The sequence below is a fragment of the Prunus avium genome, chromosome 6 (genome assembly GCF_965620075.1).
Source record: "Prunus avium chromosome 6, drPruAviu1.hap1.1, whole genome shotgun sequence".
In the NCBI taxonomy this organism is placed as follows: Eukaryota; Viridiplantae; Streptophyta; class Magnoliopsida; order Rosales; family Rosaceae; genus Prunus; species Prunus avium.
In genome coordinates this window covers 31,424,404-31,445,217 of record NC_142289.1, presented here as the reverse complement: position 1 = coordinate 31,445,217, position 20,814 = coordinate 31,424,404, and the positions used below count along the sequence as shown (strand labels likewise).

Here is a 20,814-nt window from a genome sequence, read left to right as displayed (position 1 = left end):
TACGGAATTTAATCAGTCCAAGTCAAAAATCTTCGTGTTATTTTCAAAAGTAATTCACATTTTAAATTCATCGTGCCTTATCTTCAGACAAATGTTTTGACCACTGAACCATTTGGGTCATGGACCCATTAGCGAAAGTAAAGTGGTTGTTAGCATTACACAAGTTTTTGGGGCTTTGTGAAATGGAAGTGACTTGTCAAGGCCCAGATGCTATAGTTAGGCCCAAGTCTTTGGGTCACGCACACAAAAAAGTTAGGCCCAATTCTAGCTCAGTCTATAACCCTCTTTTTTATTTGAGTTGGTCTCACCTTCGAAGTCATGCTAAAATGGTCTTGAAAGTGCAACAAAATAATTAAATTTCCTATCACCTTCTAATGTATATAACCAAATAATAAAACAATTACATTAAGCCACTTCTGAATCTGATTGTATCCTAAGAGAGCGAGATAAATATAAATATATATAATTTACAGCAGAGCTCGTTAATTCACACCTATTTTATACCCAAGTTGTTTGAATTCCACCATTCATTCCTCATCAACAGAAAAATCAGGTTCTGCTGGCTTCTGCAATGAGCTTACAACCCCAGAATCTGACCCAGAATGCTTATTGGCACCTCTCCTAGTGCTTGCGGCCAGCCTTGCCGCATAAGTAACCAAGCTGGACACAGGTGGAGGTTTTGCAGGCTCAGCAGCTGTGTAGTTTTCTTTAGCCTTGAGTTCAGCTGCTTCCCTTCGTTTCTTACAGCGGCGCCATGCTGCCTGTATGAAACATGCAGCCCATAATCTCCATTGGTGTGAATAGAACCGGAACTTGTGTCTAAGTTGCTTGCTGTGAAGTCTTCTGAATTGGGATGCTACAAATTTCAAGTCCTCGGCTACTAGAGCAAATGCTTCTACTTCAGAAATGGATTTGACAGTGCGCGTTGAAGATGGCAGGATGACACTTGGACGAGGGTCCAAGGCCCATGTCAGCAGCTCCTCCCCGCAGAAGTCACCTGGGCCAATATGGCATGAGTTGAAGAATCCAGTGCGGCCACCATTCGTGGTGTACGAATCAAGGTGGCCTCGAATTATGAAGAGCATTTCGTTGACAGGGTCTCCTTCACGCACTAGATATGTGCCTTCGGTACACAGGGCTGGTTTAAGCCTCTCACATATTGCATCTAGCATCCTTTCATCCATTTGATCAAACAAAGGAACCTGTCCATTTAGTGACAAAAACAATGCACCAATTTAATAATAAGCATACCTTGCCGCAAGTTAGGAACATCAGAAGTAGTATCAAAGTTATCTAATTGCAGTAACAGATTATTAAATCATCTTCTTTATCCTTTACTAATATCCCCTGGACTGGTTACTGAACCAACCAAAAGAATTAACTATTGAAACTACCGTTTACAATATAGTTTATGATAACTTACCCGACGAACAAGGTCAAGGCAAAGGTGACGCTTGATGTCTCTTCGAAGATCCATAGGTAGGCCTTTAAGAAGAGCTTCTTCATCAACTCCACGAGTAGCCATCCATTTATATTGATCATACTTCCGCACAGAGAGTCTCAATTCCTGTGGCAACTGCCTATGACGCATCCATTGTTCTGTATCAGTTCTCTTAATCCTCCACTCTTCTAGTCTGACAGTGGTCGACTGCAAGTATGTCTGCCATTGTAATGTGTGATCAGAATTTAGAATTATTTACTTTGGAACAATTCCAACAGCACAATGAGTTGTGTAGTAACAAACATGAGTTAGGTTTTTACTGCATAATTCTTCCGGATCTATGTTTTGGAAAGCAAAAATAATAATACAATAGTTGCAGGTAGAACTAGGATGAGTGGTTGGCGTGCGAAACACAAAACAGGCCCCCACTTAGCTTGAACCTCATAAACTATGGCTTGAGGCAGAACATAGCTAAAACACATTTCCATATGGGAAATTTGTTCTTCAGGCTATCTAGGTGCTCAGATTATAGATGCATGTAAAACCCAATTTAAAGCTTTGAGATGCTACTGATGGAGGACTTACTTGCATATTTCCAATCAGCAATGCGAAGAGAACCAGCCCAAGAGTCGCAATAATTATGGCAAACATTATTTCTCCAACGTAAGTGCTTGTTGAAAGATTTTGTCCTAAGGAACTGCAAACAGTATTCAGGGAATGAGTATGGCAGAGGATTCTTCAATGGAAATGAGATAGATCAAAAACTTTTTCTTTTCCCTCTCACAGAAAACATCAAATTAAATTACTTTTCATGCGCTAAACATTGTTAGCCCCAACTTTCCAAAAAGTAAAAAATATGAAGAAGAAAAAGGAGAAGATTTTAAAAACGTTACAGAAGTAGTTCAAAATTCTACAAAGAAGAGAAGGCGGTAATCTTAAATTTTCATTCACAATGTGTAAATGCACTTCATAAATAGATATTTGAAGAAACTAATTAGATTACCTGAGATTTCGTAGACCCCACCAGAGGCAGTAAAAGTATCTGTTGAAGAACGATGAGGTTGTAACATCATATGTCACAGCATCGCCATACATACCAAACTGATAAGGGCTTTTATCTGGATTACATAGATTTGTGACATTACTTGACTGGAACCAGGACTTCCTTTTAGGGTCTCGACTCCGGTGACAATCAAAGTAATCATATTCGCAAAACATCTTAAGATCACACACACTTCTCCAGCATGCTTCTTGCCGCTCAATTGAAAGAAGGTACCAGCAAGCTCCTAAAACCTTTTCACAAGAAAAAATAAAAATGAGCAAGGGGTTTACATTTGGTCTTACACACTTGATTGTTAAAAGGATACAAAAGATGTGAAGAAATAAGCCATCAAATGTCTATCAGATAGTTAGAAGATGAACAGAACAGTTAATAGGAACTGAGGAATTTTGATTTTGGTCATTATATGTCATGACAGATCATTGCTTCTTAAGGTTCTGTTAACAAAGTAAAACATTGATTGAAAAGACGGGTGCTCTTACGAAGGAAATGAATCTTCAAAGGAAGTTTTGCAGGTTTCAACTAAATAAATCTTAGACCGACAAAAGACTAAAATTCGTAGATTAATAAGAGTCAAATGAGTTTCTGACAGCTGAAAATAACTTGTCTTTTGTTAGGTTCAGTCCATGCATTAGCTTCTAGCCCATTCTTAATCCAGCAAAGATTCACAGTCAATTACCCAACTTGGATGGATAGTCAATTTGCTACCAGTTATTGCCATGCATTCACCAAGGAAAAAAAATGTATACACAAAATGCCATAAAGTGTTATTCATGATCAAGCTGTAGCTGCACAAAAATCTATCTTATTCAAAGTAACAAAAGAAAAAGAAACAACAGTTTGCTTGTACTTACATGACTTGCCAACATGTATAGCATCAGATTGTATGCAGCCCCTGCCCATGCTGTCTCTGTCACAACACCAGTGGCCTTGACTATTTGTGATGAGAGTGGATATATAAGAAAGAGCCTTGGTATGTACTGAAAGATTATGATGAACCGAAGGACGTTTTTTGTGTTTGTCATTGTTGATCCCCCAAGTCTGGGGATTACGATCCAAATCAACACCTGAAAGGAAGAGGAAACGTAAGAACTAAGATTAGTGAATATTAGCTTTATCTCAATAGGCCCAGAGCAAGAAGATTCAAGTAGCATACCTGAGGAAGGGGCAGGGCAGCAATGAGGTCTATCCAGAATTCCAAGCGTAGGTACCTCAATGCGATCTTTGAAGGTTCTATTACAAGCTCTCCTCTCCCAAATACACGAGAGGAAGGTGCAATATAAGCTTTACGAAATCTAATATAAATTTGAATTATGTAAAATACATCAGCCACTGATCGAACAATTGTAAGAATGACTTCAAGTGGTTTTCCAATATCAATGCACAATTCATCTCTGACTGCTGGCAAGTAAAAGAATAGAGGGTCCACAAACAAAGAAACTAAACAAGTTACTAAGAAAATCTTGTTCCATCGTCGAATAGTTGATCCTCGAGGATCTAATATCTTCTTCTGCACTTTCTCATAGTCCTCAGAAAAGACTCTGGACAGTACTTTAGCTTTTAAGGACTTTCCAGTCTTCCCAGGCACCTCCTGCTCACAAGACTCTGGTACTTGTGCATCATCAATGTTGTACTTAAACTTAACAACACCACCTCCATTGGTTGTAGGTAGCTTTGCCAATTCAACATCATCCGGGAATCTGAAATACCATATGTGAATGCAAAATTTAGATTCACCTTATCATATCAAGCTCTATGATTAGACAACAAACTCTAAACTATGACAGCAGAAATATTGTTTGAAATCAAAACAGAACTTAGAAAGGAGATATACCGTACAGATCTTGAATTATGATAACCCATGGCAATCTTCTAAAAACAACCACTTTGTCTTCAGTTAACAGAACTGGTCTGTAGTAAAATAACACCCAAAAATCGAACATATATTAGGCCATGAATCATCTGTATGTAAATATCAAGGCTCTTCAAAATTTAACTGACAATGACCCGGGATGAGTTCAAAGCCACAAGAGCTGGGAAGATCTTGCAGCCATGGTTTCATTCACCAGGATTCATGTGAACATGTGAAATAAAGATGACAGCAACTTGGGGATGAAGCTGTAAAGTCTCTGCCCCCTTCTAAGGCCCCAAAGTGCAAGTCAAACATGTGACCTGAACTGCATTCAGATTTCGAGTATGCAGCTTCAGGAAGGAAAAAAAAACTTTTATTTTATTACATAATTAAAATTTAAAAAAAAGAAAGAAAGAATTTCCAAAAATCCCTATATAAATTTTCTTTGAAAGAATTGAATGCGTCAAAACTTTATGGCGCGTAGAATCTGAAAATCGTGACTCTTTCTCCCTTATCATGGATGGAACAGCGATTGCCCAAATGAAACTGACCATTCACAGCATTAACAAATTGCGTCTAGGCAAAGCAGAGATAGAAGAATTGAACAAAAATAACTAAAATAAACATTACAGTTGAAAACTGAATGCCATATCAATATTAAAATGAAGATTGAATATATAAATGTAACAGATTCAGCATTCTGGCTCATGGGTTTTGTTTAAGCACATGCAATAGATTCCAACAATGAAAAAAAAAACAATAGAGAGAGAAACTCACAAGCATTTCTCAGCCAAGCTTCACGAAAACTCTGAACTCACTCTCTCTGGTTTCTCACTGATTTCAGCTCAAATCCCAATAACTAAAATTAAAGAAGAAGAGTAATAAAAATTGTGGGCTAATGTAATAATAAGAAATGAGTTGAGATTGGAAAATCAGTTATATGGGTGAGAAAAGCAATGCTCTGTTTCAGAACTTGAAGAGACCCTGCATTGTTCTTGTCGTCTAAAACATGGTACGAATTTGGAATTTTGAGAAAATGACTGAAGTATTAACCTATTTAAGGAAATAAATACTTATTTTAATTTTGATTGGCATATTCCAAAATATAAAAAATATGGTTAGTAGTTATGTATATATCTATGTATATATCTATCTATCCAATTGCCATTGATACCAAGAAAGACAGAGAGACAGAGCACAAGAGTCTGTCCAAAACTTGCAAAGAAGAGAGAGAGAGAGGTAGAGGAGATTTACAAAAAAAGACAGGAAGATGCTTCTGTTGCCTTGTTTATTCAGGTTTTATTAGTCTACTTTTCCTTTTTTTCCTCTTTTTGGAAGGGTCAGATGTTATTTATTTTACTTTTATTTATTTATTTAAAGATCCAAGGAGGAGTTGACTACGCTAGATATGCATGCCTTTGGAATCTTGACACGCGTTCTTTCTTTGTTTTATAGCGTGAAGTTGGGATTGTGTAGAGCAATTTTATCCCATTAGAAATGATAATCTATACTATGCAAGGAGAAAATGATTTTTCACACGCACTATCAAAGTGTCATGAGGGCTTGAATCTAAGGCCACTTCTTTGCAAGTTAATGCTTTTTTTAGTAGATTGAATCTCGTTGACCTCATTAGACAATTTCATGTGTTTTTAGATTATCAATCTAAACGAAATTATTTAGTTACATAGAGGTATGGGATCTAAATATCAGTTAACAGTTTGTTCCAATCAGCTTTAAAATTTAAAAATTGATATGAAAACATTAAAATTAAAAGTTTATAAAGCTTGCACGTTTAAAACAGCAAAGAAGAAATATGTAACAAGGGTGAAACTAGTGTACTATTCGTCAAGAATCTTTGATTTTAAGCATGTTTGTATAACTAAGCAGTGACGGACCGAGGAGTTTGCCTATATGAAGGCGTGATGAATTGTGAGCTTAATTACTGAAATCATTTTTTACTATTCTATACAAGACAAGATGGGGATTGAGACTGTTAAACAATTATTATGTTCGGCCGAATTAGGTTATATATAAATTTGACATTTTTTTTTTTTGGAGAGAATTATGGAATTGTATTTATAATTCAGTAAAAAAAGCCACTAGCCACAAAAGGTCATTACAATAATGAAACGATTTAAAATCAAAATTAAGACTTAACAAAATTACAATATAAATTTGACAATTAAAACTTAACAAAATTAAGGAAGTGTGAGCATATGTGGTTAGCATAAGTCCGCCAATGCAACTAAAAATCAATTGGTTATTAGATTAGTGGTATTCTTCTTTTGATCCTATGATGCCTTAAATTCGAAGCATTCTTTCTCTTCCATAAATAAATAAACCCTTGATGACTAAAAATAGTGAGAGTGACTACTTAAAGACTTCACGGATGTCTCACCGTAGTCTAGGAAAGAGAATTTATGGTTCAAATTTAGTGTCTAAATACATTCTAAGCTCATAATTATATCCAAGATTAACACCAAATTTGCCAGCTTTTTCATTCATAGTTGCATGAGTCTATCTTCTTCTCCCCAAAGCCAAGACCCACATGCGACACGCGGAGCATTATGTACGGCACCGAAATATTTAAGAATCATTATGAGCTCAATATATGGCACTTTGACTTTGACCCCTTGACGGTGACCCATTTGTTGACTTTTTAACAGCTTCAACTTGGACAAAATCAAATGAAGAAGACGCCCTTCCACTTTGTGAGTTAAAAAAGGAAGAAAAGCAAGGCTTGAATTGAACGGCCGTGTCCTGTGTGTCGTATTTATATGTGCCAAACACCTACCAAACTTGACTTTTGTGGTCGTATATATGTATATTATATGTCTTTCTTTCTTTCTGCTTCCTAGCTGGAATTAACTGGACGGCAGCTCCAGTCGTGGATTCTCTTCAAAATGTGGTCGTAGGGTTTTGTGTGTCAAGTTCAACAAAGGAAAACTAGATTGACTCTCACGGTGTCTCACTCTTGATAAGATTATGTTTGAGTGTTTCTAGGGCACAAGTACTCTCCACTGGCCTCTATCAAATTACATTAACAATATATCGTTATATAATCCAGCTCACCAAACAAGTCCTAAATGAAAAGTTGAATGCTAGCTAGTAATTTTTAGAATGTGAGCTAATAAGTCGAAAAGAAAAGGAAATGAAAGAGTTACAAGGAAAATTCAGTAGTATGTGAATAACAAATGTTTTAAGGTAAATTTAATATATCTAAGACATACCACATTACATATCAAGCAAATTCAAGTGTTTTTGAACTTGTAATTAAAGGTTTGAATTTAGAACGTCTGAATTTACAGTTCATCTAATCATTTAATGATTAAGTCATTCGTGTTCTATTAGTTTTATTCTCAAGTCGTTATTTTTCTCTCACAAATGTACACTAGACACTAACAAAAATTCTCATAAGTTTCGTCATGGTTTTGTGATTAAGATATAATTAAGTTAATATCTATACTTTTCTAGACAATTACTTACCAAATAATCTTTATTTTCATTCTTTGAACTACATATTCAACTAAGAATTCACATAATCAATCATATTCAGATAAACAATATGACAAGAATATAACATTTTCCTTCCACAGTACATATCATTTGTATATATTTGAAAAAAAAAAAAAAAAAAAAAAAAAAAAACCCCTTCCCTATCATGTCACCATTTCCCAGGAAAGAAAACTTATCATATGATATCCATGCAGGCCATACAACTTGATGTGATGTGAAAATAGATTATTATAGAAGCTGAAAAAAAAAAGTATTGAGTATTGAAAATTTGAAAATTAAAGAGCTCAGTCGTCGTCTTCAAGTATTTGAAGTCACCACAGCATATACCGATCTATTTTATTTAAAACCTGGCCTGCCTACAACTTGACCACGTCTTGTTGTCCCTGGGAACTATTATACATGCCGCCGGTGGGACATATGCGTAAATTCAAACAACTCTATGGGCTAATTTAAAAAACAGAAAATATTAGTTTAATTTATGCATGATCAGAATTACCTAATCAGAAAAATTAGGTTATCAAGTTCAAGACTAATCCGACAAGCCAGCCAGATCTCGACCCGTATCACAGGCTGGCATGTAGTACTTAAGGCCTTGCACCTTACCACCCAACATGGAAATTAAACATGCTTTTTATTTTTAATTAAGTTGTATTTAATTTATTGTTACTTTAATTTCATGTTGTATTTCTATAGATTTTATAGATGAGCACTGAAAAGTACAGTACGTGCGAATTTGCAAAAACAGTTTGTCCTATAATGAAGCAAGCCATGTCATCTTTTAATTTAATTATTTTAAGATAATTAATGCATGATTTGTTTAGGTTTTTTTGGGGTAGATGAGAGTAAGAGATTGTTTCATGTATGTTTGGGAAGGGTGCTCGATAATAATGTATAGCATTGAGCATGCAAAATTTGCTAATAAGAGGGGAAATTCACATGCAGCTATATGGAAGTGTCGTGAAAGTATCAAAAAATGGTATTAGTTAACCCCGCGTCGAGGCATTTTGTGAGTGGTTTTACTACTAATAACCTCAAATCGAGATATTTAAGTAATCTAATCTCTTGCTTTGTAATCCATATGATATAGCGAGCAGGGCATCTCAGTTGACCCTTGCTCGAAAGTCCATTTTAGTGGTATAGGGAGAATCAATCAATAACCATAATCATTCATGAAATGGAAAAATATAGTCCAATGACCCTACATGCTTTCACATCATCTAATAAGAATTGTCCACACTTTAAGCTACATGTAAGGAGATGTGTTGAGAGTATTCCACATTGAATGATGAAAGGTTTTAAAAGATATTAGACTTCTGCACCCATGATCAAGTGAGAACCAATTAATTTTGAATTGAATAGTCACATTCTAATTAGAAAATGTACCGAATTCGAATCTCAAATTAAAAGACCTGTGTAGTGCAGCGCAAAAATGATGAACAGCCCTTGTGCTAGCATTAATCATTCATAACTGGTAACTACTCATTGGTTGTGGATCATGTCCTTGGTGTTGGAATTATTAATACAGATTGGCTAGCAACACAGACTGGAACTCAACAACAATAATGGGGGGCACCAAAAGGATTGAGAGGATGATCTCCACTGCACGTGTGCATGACCCACTGGAAACAATACATATATAATTAAAACATGCACGGTTTAACATTTGTCTTCTGCTGGCACAATTTCATTTCAAACCCAATAATATCTTTAAACTTTTTAAATGGTGGCAAAAGATTTGTACCAAATTATTGGATTATTTTTACGAGAAGCCATGTTCATGCATGATTAAAACCCTCACACAAGTTATATATTACACGCACGAGGGGCATAAGAGAATATGAGTCCCCTCATCCATTTACCTCACAATCGAACAATGCTTTCCAAAGTTGCTTCTTCCTCCTCTAGCTAGCACCCCTTGCCAATTCTCAAACAATATCTTGGCATCAGATTGAAGGAGTACGCCAGTTTCTCTTAGCTAGGTGTCGAGGATATGAGAATGAAACTTACAACAAAAGGATATGAGAAATTTGGAATCTATCAAAGGCCAACCATCTTCACTACTAGATTTACTAGATTGAGTTTGATTGGTTTGACGACTGAGGGATGAACTGTAAACTCAAACAGTAGTCAGTCGATTATCCATTGAGCCTACGGAACCTTGAATTAACCAACGCACGAATTGTGGGTCGCATTGGTGTGCCTAGAGTTTTCCCTTGAGTTCAAGGTTACTTCAAGGCATAAGGTGCAGAGTAACTTCAAGGTTACTAGATTGAGTTATTTCCTCTCTTATACCAACTTCAAGGTTACTTGAGGGTGCAGAGTAAGAAGAGAGGAGTTATCATTGATATTAACACAAAAAACCTTCACCATTAGATAATAACATTTCAGTACACAACAGTAATATGGGAGAGAGACAAAGGATGGCCAAAGAAGAGGATCCTATACGATGTCATTGTGCTGTTATAAAAGGAGGGGCCTAATCAAATCAGGAAGTGCTGCTATATGCTGTGATGTACCATGGACTGCCAATCAAAGTTGGAAAAACAGCTAAGTTTAAGACTAGATGAAGTAATATACAAGAAAAATCTGGCCCAACACTAACAAAAAGCTCTCAGATAACTCAGGGTTAAATCTTTCTCCTATATAGTCAAAATTTGATTCATATAATATAAAATAATGATAATAGCTAATCAACATTACTATCATCTTCTTCCAAAGCAGAATCAAGTCCTTTCAAGCATGACTTCATGATCTGTGAAAACTTTGAGCAGGCATCCATACAAATCTTCATTCCCTGCTTGCAAAAACTATGTTAGTGTCATAAGCCCCATCTATCTTTGTCAAACCATATAAGAAACATGCCACCAATAGATAGTGAAAAGACCTTCCTATGGAGTTTAACAAAGAGTTGTATGAAAAACTCCTCGGTCTACAAAAACAATTTTGACAAGTACATCCACCTAGTTGACTTCAAATTAAAAGGTTTTATCAACTAGAAGGATCATCTTTGCATCAAACCCGCATAAATGTGCATGCAAGAACAACCAACCAAGCTAGAACTCAAAGATGACCTTGGATGCACACTTAATGCTACTTGTTTAGATTATCACTTGCAAAAATAATGGTTAGGAAGTAGATAAAATTCTTTTAGAAAACAACAAATGATAGAACAAGGTATAAATCAATTGAGCGCATACCTCATTAATTTTCGGGGTGGACCATTCCCCAGTAATGGTTAGTTGAGTGACCTCGTCGCGAGAAGGCATACAAGTAAGTATTAAGCTTCCATCTTGGTAGCTTTCCTCCTCCAAAGTAGGATCAAGGACAAGGTTCTTTCCCAAACAAGACTAGGCACCACAAACAGAAAAACCATAAGTGAACAAAATAATACAAAATGAAAAGAAACAACTTGATACACTTACACAACAGACCAATTGGATATTTAAGGAAAAGTGCCGTATGAATTAATCCTAAGATTTCTTCTCCAAAATAAAAGCTCACAGCATATGGGAGAATAAAAATAAATGGGTATGATGATCAACAATCATATGTGTTATCTATCGTGTAATGTCCTCAAGTTTTCAAAGTCTCAATTCTCTGCATATTTTGTACTGGGCTATTCACGAGCAGACATCATGTTTACATGATACAATGACACACGAATTTGACAAAGGGGTATAAAGGAAACCTTTGAATAAGGTAAGAGATATAATAACCAAAATCTTTGTTTTAAGCTTGATTATCAAGAGAGAGTTAAAAAGGGCACATGTCTAGTCCAGATGCATACCACTGAAACTGACGTAACAAGGTCATACATCATTATCCCTGCATCTGCTAGGGCAAGGCTAGCACATGATATCACTACAGGAAGATCACCTGCAACCAAAATGAAAGGGCTTATCAACATGCACAAAAGCAACTCGCATTCAGTTCAATATATTAGGATTTATGGTGCACAAATAAAGAAAAAAATTAAAGGCACAAATGCACCAATCATACAACATTGAAATCATCCTTATATCTCCCTTCTATTCCAAAAATGACTTCTCCGTTTACTATAATTGGTTAGATCAAGTACAGTTCTCTTTTTATATAATTACATCATCACACTCTTTCTAACACAAAGAAAGTTATATAACTCATTGTGTCGATTACAGGTCAGCTAGGGATGGTCCAACATTCAAATTTTCCCCCAAGAACAAATCTACAGTGCACAAAACTTGAGTCCAAGGAATACCAAAAATGTCTCAGTGGACATCAAGAGTAATGGAAAATTGTAGCACCTTTGAATTTAAGTGTCTTGTTAGTGGCCAGATTCTTGTACACAGGAGAAAATCTAAGCGAAAAGTAGTTAACACAATCACTGAAAGCGGCACGACTTGAACAAAGACATACACTTTGACATAGTAGGTGAATAATGTATTTTTTCCAATTGGAATTCCCTACTCTGTCATTTAAAAAAAAAAAACTTTTCTTCATTCTCTTTCCGCCCCTCCACAAGCAAAGACACAATCAATTAATCAATAGCATAATTGCACAAATACTTCTACAACATCAAAATTATCCTTATATCTCCCTTCTATTCCCAAAAGGACTTCTCTATTACTACAATTGCTCATGATCAATTATACATCTTTTTCTATATAACTACATTATCACACTCATCCCAACACAAAGAAAGTTATGTAACTAATTAAGTGTCAATTATATATCAGCATGTGAGCTAAGTAACAGGTATTTGTCCGACAATTAAATTTTCCCCAAAGAACAAACTCTTACCGGGCCAAACATGGGTCCAAGAAATACCAAAAAAAGGTGCCTGTGTGGACACCATGAGTCATGGACAAAATGCAGTACCTTTGTATTTATGTGTCTTGTTAGTGGAAAGATTCTTGTATGTTATAGAAATCTAAGTGAAAAGCAGTACACATTCACTGGAAGCAGCAACATTTGAACACAAACATATACATTGACATAGAAGGAGTGTAATCTTAATTGTTCTAATTTAAATTGTCTCTTCTGTATTTCTGGTCTTTCCTTTTCTTCATTCTATTTCCTTATCGACCTCAACTAGCAATACTAGAAAGAACAGAAGTTTACGTGTTAAAACTAATTGAATACTTACTGCCCCCAGATTCCAACACCAATGCAAAAACATCCACAGTAGTCTTGGGGAAAGTTTCCAATATTATTGCACCCTCCAAAGCTTTATGAAGCATTGAAGAAAACTCTTTGTGGTCCGACTCCTACAAGAGGGGAGTTCAAATATTAGTTACAAGGATTTCAATAAGAAACGAGATTAAAAAGAAGGATTAGGAGGTACATTAGCACAAGGTCATATACCTGTCCACGAACTGGGGTAGCAAAAGTTGTATAGCTGACATTGCAATTTAAACGTCCTATATCACTGTACATCATTGCCTTCTTACTCTCTCTTGGCCCAAATCTAAACCAACCAAGACAAATAAAATGTAAAGCATGCATTGTTGCATATATCTTTGCATCCAAAATTATAGGGTATTATTTACTTGAATCAATATATAACAACAAAAAAGAGTGCAAACAGTGAAAAAAGCAATTCTATCAATAATAACAAGAATGTTCGCCATGGTCATGGATTTATGATAGACATTCCCTTAGAAGAACTAGAAGCCAGAGAGAGTATGAATTTCAAAAAGATACACTCACACAGAAACAATGACCTTGGTGCTTCCAAAATCTGCATAAGCAGATCCGGCAGCAGCAGCTACAACACCAATCTGGAAAACTGTCAGTAACACAACCTTGAGTTTTTCTTTATGAAAGCCATAATGTAAGCATACAATGGCATTACAGCCAGTAAAAAATTATAAATCAAAGCAAGGATCTCTACAATCCCGTTGACTTGTCTGCAAGCATCATTTTTTGAACATCAGCCAGGTTAACCAGCTTAAAAGTTTAGGTTAGAATGTATAAGGCAGCATGAACAAGGTCCAACCTCATTTCTGTAAAGAGCTCATATCCTAGAATTCAATTTAAGCTTTGAACAACATATAGACATGCATTGGAAATCGAAAGGCCATGCTACAAAAGAAGGTTGTTCCACATCATTTTTAGCGTATTGAAAGCACGATTTCTAACTTCAAACACGCATTACTATTTCTCTTTCTCTCCTAATCCACATGATTCAAGTAGACTATACATACGCTTGTAATAGGTTTACCCAAGTACAAGTACATTTGATTACAGAACAAAAACACGTTCATGAAAACTCAACAACACCAAGCAGTATATTGCAGGAGACCAAACTAAAACGCATTCGAGGCTTGTGTTTGTGACCGATTCAGTAACGAGACCAAAAGCAAATGCAGCAAAGCACAGTTCTTTGCACCCAAAACATTGAAAACCCACTTGCCACATTAAAATATAAGACCAGAAACAAGAGGAAAAATCTCACTTGAGCTGGTTAACCAATTGAGTAACTTCACATGCAAAAGCAACAGAAACTACATTCCGTACATCATCAAATTACAAACAACCCACAGCAAAAAACAAAGAAAACGAAAGAATTGAACCCCAAAAAGAAGAACAAGAGTAAAGGAAGGAAATTTATATTAGATTAAGAGAAAGAAAAAAAAGGCTTACAGGCAGGTCTGCATTGGTGCCATTCACGGTCATCGGGTCGGAGAACTTCGTCGTTTCCAAAGCTTAGTGATTTAGTCTTCTGGGTAGTCGGAGACGGCGAGTACGTGCTCGGAGTTGCTCCACCTTTCCCGGCCATTGGCGGTGACAATCAAAATTCCCTCTCTTTTGTCTGTGTGCTCTGCTCGCTTCTTCGAGCTTTTCCGGGATCTTGTCCTTCTCGCTCTAGACGGTGCGTTTTAGGCTGGACTAAGAATGTTGCACTTTCGCGTATATGGCCCATTGTGTATTTTTATTGTGGGTTTTTAGTGAAGGCCCATTAGACTGTGTGAATGCACTCAATTTTTTACCATTTGCTTGTCTATTTTTTTTTTTTATTTTTTATAAAAATGATATTCTACTTTTATCTAATCTAAACTACGGGGAAGGGGATTCGAACTCGAGTGCAAAGTGAGGAGCACACCCACTCTAGCCAACTCGGCTAAACTCATTTATGCTTGATTGTCTGTTTTTTGTCTTTATAGTTTTATCCAACATTAATTTAAGCAAATACTCTCCTGACTGCATGGTTTTGCATGGCATGCAATGCTGGTTTCATTTTATTTTTCATTATTTGTATAATAACTAAAGTGTTAGAAAACATGTGTATAGTAACTAAAGTTATGGGTCAAAAATTGAAGTAAATGTTTTCAAATAGCATGATTTTGTAACAATGTATACAAATAAGTATAAGACTATTACCTTAGTAAGCCAACAAAATATTGATACTTTATTGATATCAAGACTATCTGGGACTATGACATGTTGATAAAATGGGCAATATTGACACCATCGACAACATATCAAGATTATCACATCAAATATCAAACATCTAACAAAACTATAATTAATAGATCAAAATTGATCCTCAATCGTTATGGTTGTCTAAAATTTTGTTTTCGGGCACAAGTGCTGAAAATACCAACGAATTTCATGATAACTCTTTGTGGGTTTTCAAACCTGGCTTCAGTTTTTGAATAAATTTCTTGTGTCCTCTTTTCTGATTAGAATTTTGTGATAATTTTCAAACGCATGAATAGTTTATGTAAAAAAATGTTTTTATTGTGGATATCGCATCATCCAAATTTAGTTTGTTTTCTTTATATATGATGTGACCTATAAATCAGTAGAATTTTTGTATTAAAAAATGATTCCACTATTGTCTCAAAACATTATAACATATCAAAGTGATGGGAGTCAATTTGTGTTTAGTTTGCTTTATTTTGGGCTGTTGGTAGCCTTGTCGTGCTTTGCTCTTTGTTTGTTGTGTCTGGCTGTTGGTAGTCATGTCTCACCTTGATGTACTGTCTGTTGTTTAATGGAAAGTACATTTGACCAACAAAAAAAAAAAAAAAAAAAAAAAATCAAAGTGATGGGAGTCAATTGAGACATTGGAGAAAACTATGATTAGGAAGAAAAATAATTGAGTATTATGATTAAGAAGACGAGCATTGTTCAATCTTCGACTCTGCAGTCCTTGATGACAATTACAAGGTATTCAAAATATAACTTTCACATCAACTGGTCATGGAGCTGTAAAGCTCCCCTTTACTATTTTTAAATTTTCTTTTATTGTATTGAAACAATTGGATGTGCCAAAATTGTATAACATTATAATCTGAAAATTGGTGATTAACAATAACAAACTATTTCACTATTGTCTAAGAACATTATAGCACAATGGGACTCAATCTTGATATTGGAGAAAACGATAATTGAGAAGAAAAATAATCAAATGTTAAAGTCTTTATCATGTACAATTAGCCAAAACTTTTATCCTATTCTTCTAAGGTAGAATCAGGTCCTTTCAAGCACGACCTCATGACCACCGCAAGTTTTGAGCAGGCATCCAAGCATATTTGCATTCCCTGCTCGTAAAAACTATGTTAGTATCACAAGCCTCATCCGAACCATATCAAAAGCAGAGTTATTGTGGAATGCTACTTTTTTTCTTTTGGCATTCTTGTACGTAGACATTATAGTCAAAAGGTAGATAAGATTCTTTGATGAACAACATACAATAGTTCAAGGAACAAATCAGCTGACTGTCATACCTCATTAATTTTTGGGGTTGACCATTCCCCAGTAATAGTTAGCTGAGTGACCTCGTAGCGAGAAGGCATACAAGTAAGCATTAGGCTTCCATCTTGATAGCTTTCCTCCTCCAAAATAGGATCAATGACAAGGTTCTTTCCGAGACCAGACTAGGCATGACCACAAAAGGGATAAGTGAATGAAAAAATCAAAAATGAAATGAAACAACTTTGACATGGAAGTCACTAGAGCACACAAATTTGTTTGTAAATCTAAAGAAGACAAACCTATAGAACTTCCACAAATTTGTGCTAAATGATAGCTGATAGTAGAATGTACAACTAACTGCCCCCATGCTATAAACATTTAAATGGCAACTATCTTTCTTACAAGCGATGAGTTTAAAGAAAGAGTTTAGCAGACTTTAAACCATGCAGTACCGAAAAGAAGAAAGATGTTCCAAGAAACCATGAAATAAATGTTAATATGGTTATGGTATTTAATTTACAACAATTAATAAGTTTAAAATTTGATAAAATGGCAGATCTACATACATTCACACAGGCGTGTGCATGCATACACAATACTCTATTTAAGGAGAAAGTGCAGTATGAATTAATCATCAGATTTCTTCTCCAAAATAAAAGCTTACAGTACTATGTGAGAATAAAAAACAAAATGGAGACAACTAATCAGTAAACTTGACATTTAGTCGACTACCCAAAAGAACGGAACAAATACAATATGATGATCAACAATCAGATTTTGCGTTATGTACAGCGTCATGTTATCAAGTTTTCGAAGTCTCAATTCTCTGCCTATTCTGAACTGGGCCTTTTGCGCACAAACATCACATTTGCATGACAAGTTTTTATTTTATTTTTAAAAAAGGTAAAGGAAAACTTGAAACAAGGTAAGAGATAGAATAACCAAAATTCTTGCTTTAAGCTTGATTATCAAGAGAGTTGAAAAGTCGAAGCATACCACAGAAACTGAGGTAACAAGGTCATACATCATTATCCCTGCATCTGCTAGGGCAAGGCTAGCACATGATATCACTACAGGAAGATCACCTGCAACAAAAATGAAAAAACTCATCAACATGCACAAAAGCATTATTATTGTCTTGCATTCACTTAAATATATCAGGAATTATAAGGCACAAATAAAAATAATAATCGAAGGCACAAATGCACCAAATAAGACTATAACATTAAAATCAATCCTTATATCTCCCTTCTATTCCAAAAGTGATTTATCTGTTTATATAATTGGTTATGATCAAGTTTACTTCTTACTGTATCACACTCTTTCTCACACAAAGAAAGTTCTGTAACTCATTGTGTCCATTACATGTCAGCTAAGAGATAATTATCTCTCACCGAAACCAATATTAAAATTCTACCCTAAGAACAAATCCATAGTGTGCCAACTTGAGTCCAAGGAAGTCATGGACAAACACAGCACCTTTCTATTTAAGTTTCTTGTTAGTGGCAAAATTCTTGTACAAGATTTGTTAACATAATCACTGGAAGCAGCAGCACCAAACAAAAGCATCCACATTCACATAGCAGGAAAATAATCTATTTTTTCCAATTTAAATTCCCTTCTCTGTCATTTCTGGTCTTTCCTTTTCTTCATTCTATTTCCTTCTTGCAACAGCTGAAAAGAAAAGAAGTTTGCATTTTAAAACTAATTGAAAACTTACTGCCCCCAGATTCCAACACCAATGCAAAAACATCCACTGTAGTCTTTGGAAAAGTTTCCAACATTATTGCACCCTCCAAAGCTTTATGAAGCATTGAAGAAAACTCTTTGTGGTCTGACCCCTAAAAAAGGGGAGTTCAAATATTAATTACAATGATTTCAATAAGAAAAGTGGTACAGAAGATACATCAACACAAAGTCATATACCTGTCCACGAACTGGAGTAGCAAAAGTTGTATAGCTGACATTGCAATTTAAACGTCCTATATCACTGTACATCATTGCCTTCTTACTCTCTCTTGGCCCAAATCTAAACCAACCGAGAAAAATAAAATGTAAAACATGCTCCGTTGCATATATCTTTGGATCCAAAATTATATGGCAATATGCTTACCTGAATCAATATATAACTAAAATAAAAATAATTAAAAATAGTGAAAAAGCAACTCTATCAATAATACCAATAATGTTCAACATGATCATGGATTTTCATGATAGACATTCAGTTAGAAGAACAATAGTGAGAGAGAGTACGAACATCTAAAAGATTTACTCACACAGAAACAATGACTTTGGTATTTCCAAACTCTGCATAAGCAGATCCTGCAGCGGCATTTACAGCACCAGTCTTGAAAACTGTCATTAACCCAAAACTTTTGAGTTTATTTTATGAAAGTCATGATGTAACCATACAATGAAATTACAATAAAGAGAATTTATAAATGAAAACAAGGATCTGTACAAACCCCTGGAATTTTCTATAAGCATTAATTTTTTAACATCTACCAGCTTAAACATTTAGACGGACCATCTCTAGGTCAGAATGGATAAGGGATTTGTAAGAAATTAAGCTTTATACGGTTGATGAGGTTTAAATCAAACTAAAACAAATTCATGCATTCACTAAAGAGACCAAAAGCAATTGCATCAAAGCACAGTTCTTTGCACCCAACAATGAAAATATTGAAAATCCACTTGACACATTACAATATAAGACGATAAAAAAGAGCAAAAATCTCACTTGAGCTGATTAACCAATTGAATTACTCCATTTTTGACATACATAAGCAATAGAAAACACATTCTGCAGAACATCAAATTAAAACCAACCCACACACACAACGAAAAACAAGAGTAAAGATATGAAATTTGTATTAGATGAACAGAAGAAAAAACTTACAGGCAGGTCTGCATTGGTGGAATTCACGGCCATCGGATCGAACCCAATCGACGTCGTCGTTTCCGAAGATGAGTGATTTGGTTTTCTGGGTCGTCGGAGACGGAGAGTACGTGCTCGGAGCTGCTCCACCTTTTCCGGCCATTGGCGGCGACTATCGAAAGTCCCTCTTCTTCTTCTCTGTGTGTGTGCTCGCTGCTGCTTCGAGCTTTTCCGTGTCCTTCCTTGTCCTTGCCCCTCCTATACGGTGCGTTTCGGATACTTGTGGTCTCGTGATAAATGGATCGGACCTAGAGAAGCTTTGCCACGTGTTTGTTTTATTTTGGGCTTTTATGAAAGGCCCATTGGACTATATAATCTAAAAGCTCGTCATCATTTTTTAAATAAAATTTTCAATTATATTCATAATTACACTTGCATATCAAATTTAAAAAAGAAAAAGAAATAAGTAACACTAAATATAAATAAATAAATTCACCCATATTTTTCTCCCACTAATTTTTTCCCTTGTTTTTTCAGCAATAATTGCCTCCACATGATGCATGTTCCCATCATGGGATCTTACATAGATATCCATGGAATCCCAGGTCATGTTCCCATCTATCAAAAGAACAAAAAGCAAACTTGTTTCCCCCATATCCTTTGATATGACGAGGGTGGTTGAAAAAAAAAATTTCCTTTCCTGTTTTCCTGGATAAAAGAGGAATTACGTTTCAAGACCTGGATATTGAGATTGTTTTGTAAGGTCTACTGACTGATGAGTTATGGTTATTTTCTCAAATCAATGAATAGGGAAAGATATATATATATATATATATATATATTTATTTATTTTGATAGAGAAAAGAAAAGGGATTGTGATTACAGAATTTTGGAGAAACGAAAGCTTGGTGAGAGATAAGATTTTGGGGACAAAGGCAGGAAGAAGACGTGCTAAAGTAAGAAGGTAGAAAAATAGAAAAAGAAAAGGGTAGACGATGTTAAGTTTGATGTTAGTTGGGTTAGGGTATTGTTTTTCATTTTTTAATTAGGAGTAATTTTTTGTTTGAAGAATGATGTGTCAATTTTTAAGTCCCTTAGATTAAATGTTAATGAGGTGGCCTGTGGAAAACAAAAGTCAAGCAAATCATAGCAGAGAAAATTAGAGTAGAGAATCCGAATCCTTGATTTTTTGTGTTCTTTTGGCTTTCAGCCAAGCATGGGCAGAACTACATGCAATACAAGGCTACACTGGACTGTAGCCTAAGTAGCTTTTTGAAGAATTTTTTTTTAGTCTACTGTAGCCAATGTAGGTTTTTGAAGAAAAACAAAATTAAACCTATATAGCCCATCAACTTGCCGTTTCTATTTGTGGTTGGGTCCCTCTT

The 20,814-nt window shown here is 35.4% G+C and overlaps 3 protein-coding genes across 5 annotated transcripts; all 3 read right to left on the bottom strand.

The window, feature by feature from the left end:
- Positions 1–271: 271 nt before the first annotated feature.
- On the bottom strand, positions 272–5,591 carry CNGC15 (cyclic nucleotide-gated channel 15). 2 transcript variants are annotated; one of them, XM_021956589.2, is made up of 8 exons: positions 5,131–5,591; positions 4,336–4,412; positions 3,658–4,201; positions 3,356–3,568; positions 2,445–2,734; positions 2,027–2,138; positions 1,424–1,660; positions 273–1,202 (listed from the first exon to the last, which is right to left on the bottom strand). In XM_021956589.2, the coding sequence occupies exons 2-8, from the start codon at positions 4,362–4,364 to the stop codon at positions 528–530; spliced, it is 2,100 nt and encodes a 699-aa protein (XP_021812281.1). In that variant the 5' UTR covers positions 4,365–4,412; positions 5,131–5,591; the 3' UTR covers positions 273–527. The 2 variants fall into 2 exon arrangements, with proteins under 2 accessions (XP_088111685.1, XP_021812281.1); XM_088255559.1 differs by lacking the exon at positions 5,131–5,591 and having other exon boundaries at positions 272–1,202; positions 4,341–4,690.
- A 4,625-nt stretch (positions 5,592–10,216) lies between these two features.
- On the bottom strand, positions 10,217–14,717 carry LOC110755453 (exosome complex component RRP41-like). 2 transcript variants are annotated; one of them, XM_088254283.1, is made up of 7 exons: positions 14,494–14,717; positions 13,558–13,615; positions 13,213–13,315; positions 12,995–13,115; positions 11,657–11,745; positions 11,067–11,216; positions 10,217–10,663 (listed from the first exon to the last, which is right to left on the bottom strand). In XM_088254283.1, exons 1-7 carry the CDS (start codon positions 14,627–14,629, stop codon positions 10,556–10,558), a joined length of 765 nt encoding a protein of 254 aa, XP_088110409.1. In that variant the 5' UTR covers positions 14,630–14,717; the 3' UTR covers positions 10,217–10,555. The 2 variants fall into 2 exon arrangements, with proteins under 2 accessions (XP_088110409.1, XP_088110408.1); XM_088254282.1 differs by having other exon boundaries at positions 13,558–13,636; positions 14,494–14,716.
- A 1,505-nt stretch (positions 14,718–16,222) lies between these two features.
- On the bottom strand, positions 16,223–19,693 carry LOC110755393 (exosome complex component RRP41-like). The gene is made up of 7 exons (XM_021956584.2): positions 19,451–19,693; positions 18,828–18,906; positions 18,478–18,580; positions 18,272–18,392; positions 17,548–17,636; positions 16,584–16,733; positions 16,223–16,397 (listed from the first exon to the last, which is right to left on the bottom strand). Exons 1-7 carry the CDS (start codon positions 19,590–19,592, stop codon positions 16,308–16,310), a joined length of 774 nt encoding a protein of 257 aa, XP_021812276.1. The 5' UTR covers positions 19,593–19,693; the 3' UTR covers positions 16,223–16,307.
- Between the last annotated feature and the right edge of the window lie 1,121 nt (positions 19,694–20,814).

Coding starts and splice junctions, on each gene's coding strand:
- CNGC15 (XM_088255559.1), bottom strand. CDS start 4,444: ATGTTCGATTTTTGGGTGTTATTTTACTACAGACCAGTTCTGTTAACT. Junction 4,202..4,340: donor GTTATCATAATTCAAGATCT/GTACGGTATATC, acceptor ATGGTATTTCAG/ATTCCCGGATGATGTTGAAT. Junction 1,203..1,423: donor GCCTTGACCTTGTTCGTCGG/GTAAGTTATCAT, acceptor CTAAATGGACAG/GTTCCTTTGTTTGATCAAAT.
- LOC110755453 (XM_088254282.1), bottom strand. CDS start 14,629: ATGGCCGGGAAAGGTGGAGCAACTCCGAGCACGTACTCGCCGTCTCCG. Junction 13,316..13,557: donor ACCAAGGTCATTGTTTCTGT/GTGAGTGTATCT, acceptor TGGTTGGTTTAG/ATTTGGGCCAAGAGAGAGTA. Junction 10,664..11,066: donor CCACCCCGAAAATTAATGAG/GTATGCGCTCAA, acceptor TTTTGCAAGCAG/GGAATGAAGATTTGTATGGA.
- LOC110755393 (XM_021956584.2), bottom strand. CDS start 19,592: ATGGCCGGAAAAGGTGGAGCAGCTCCGAGCACGTACTCTCCGTCTCCG. Junction 18,907..19,450: donor CCACCAATGCAGACCTGCCT/GTAAGTTTTTTC, acceptor GGTTAATGACAG/TTTTCAAGACTGGTGCTGTA. Junction 18,581..18,827: donor ACCAAAGTCATTGTTTCTGT/GTGAGTAAATCT, acceptor CGGTTGGTTTAG/ATTTGGGCCAAGAGAGAGTA.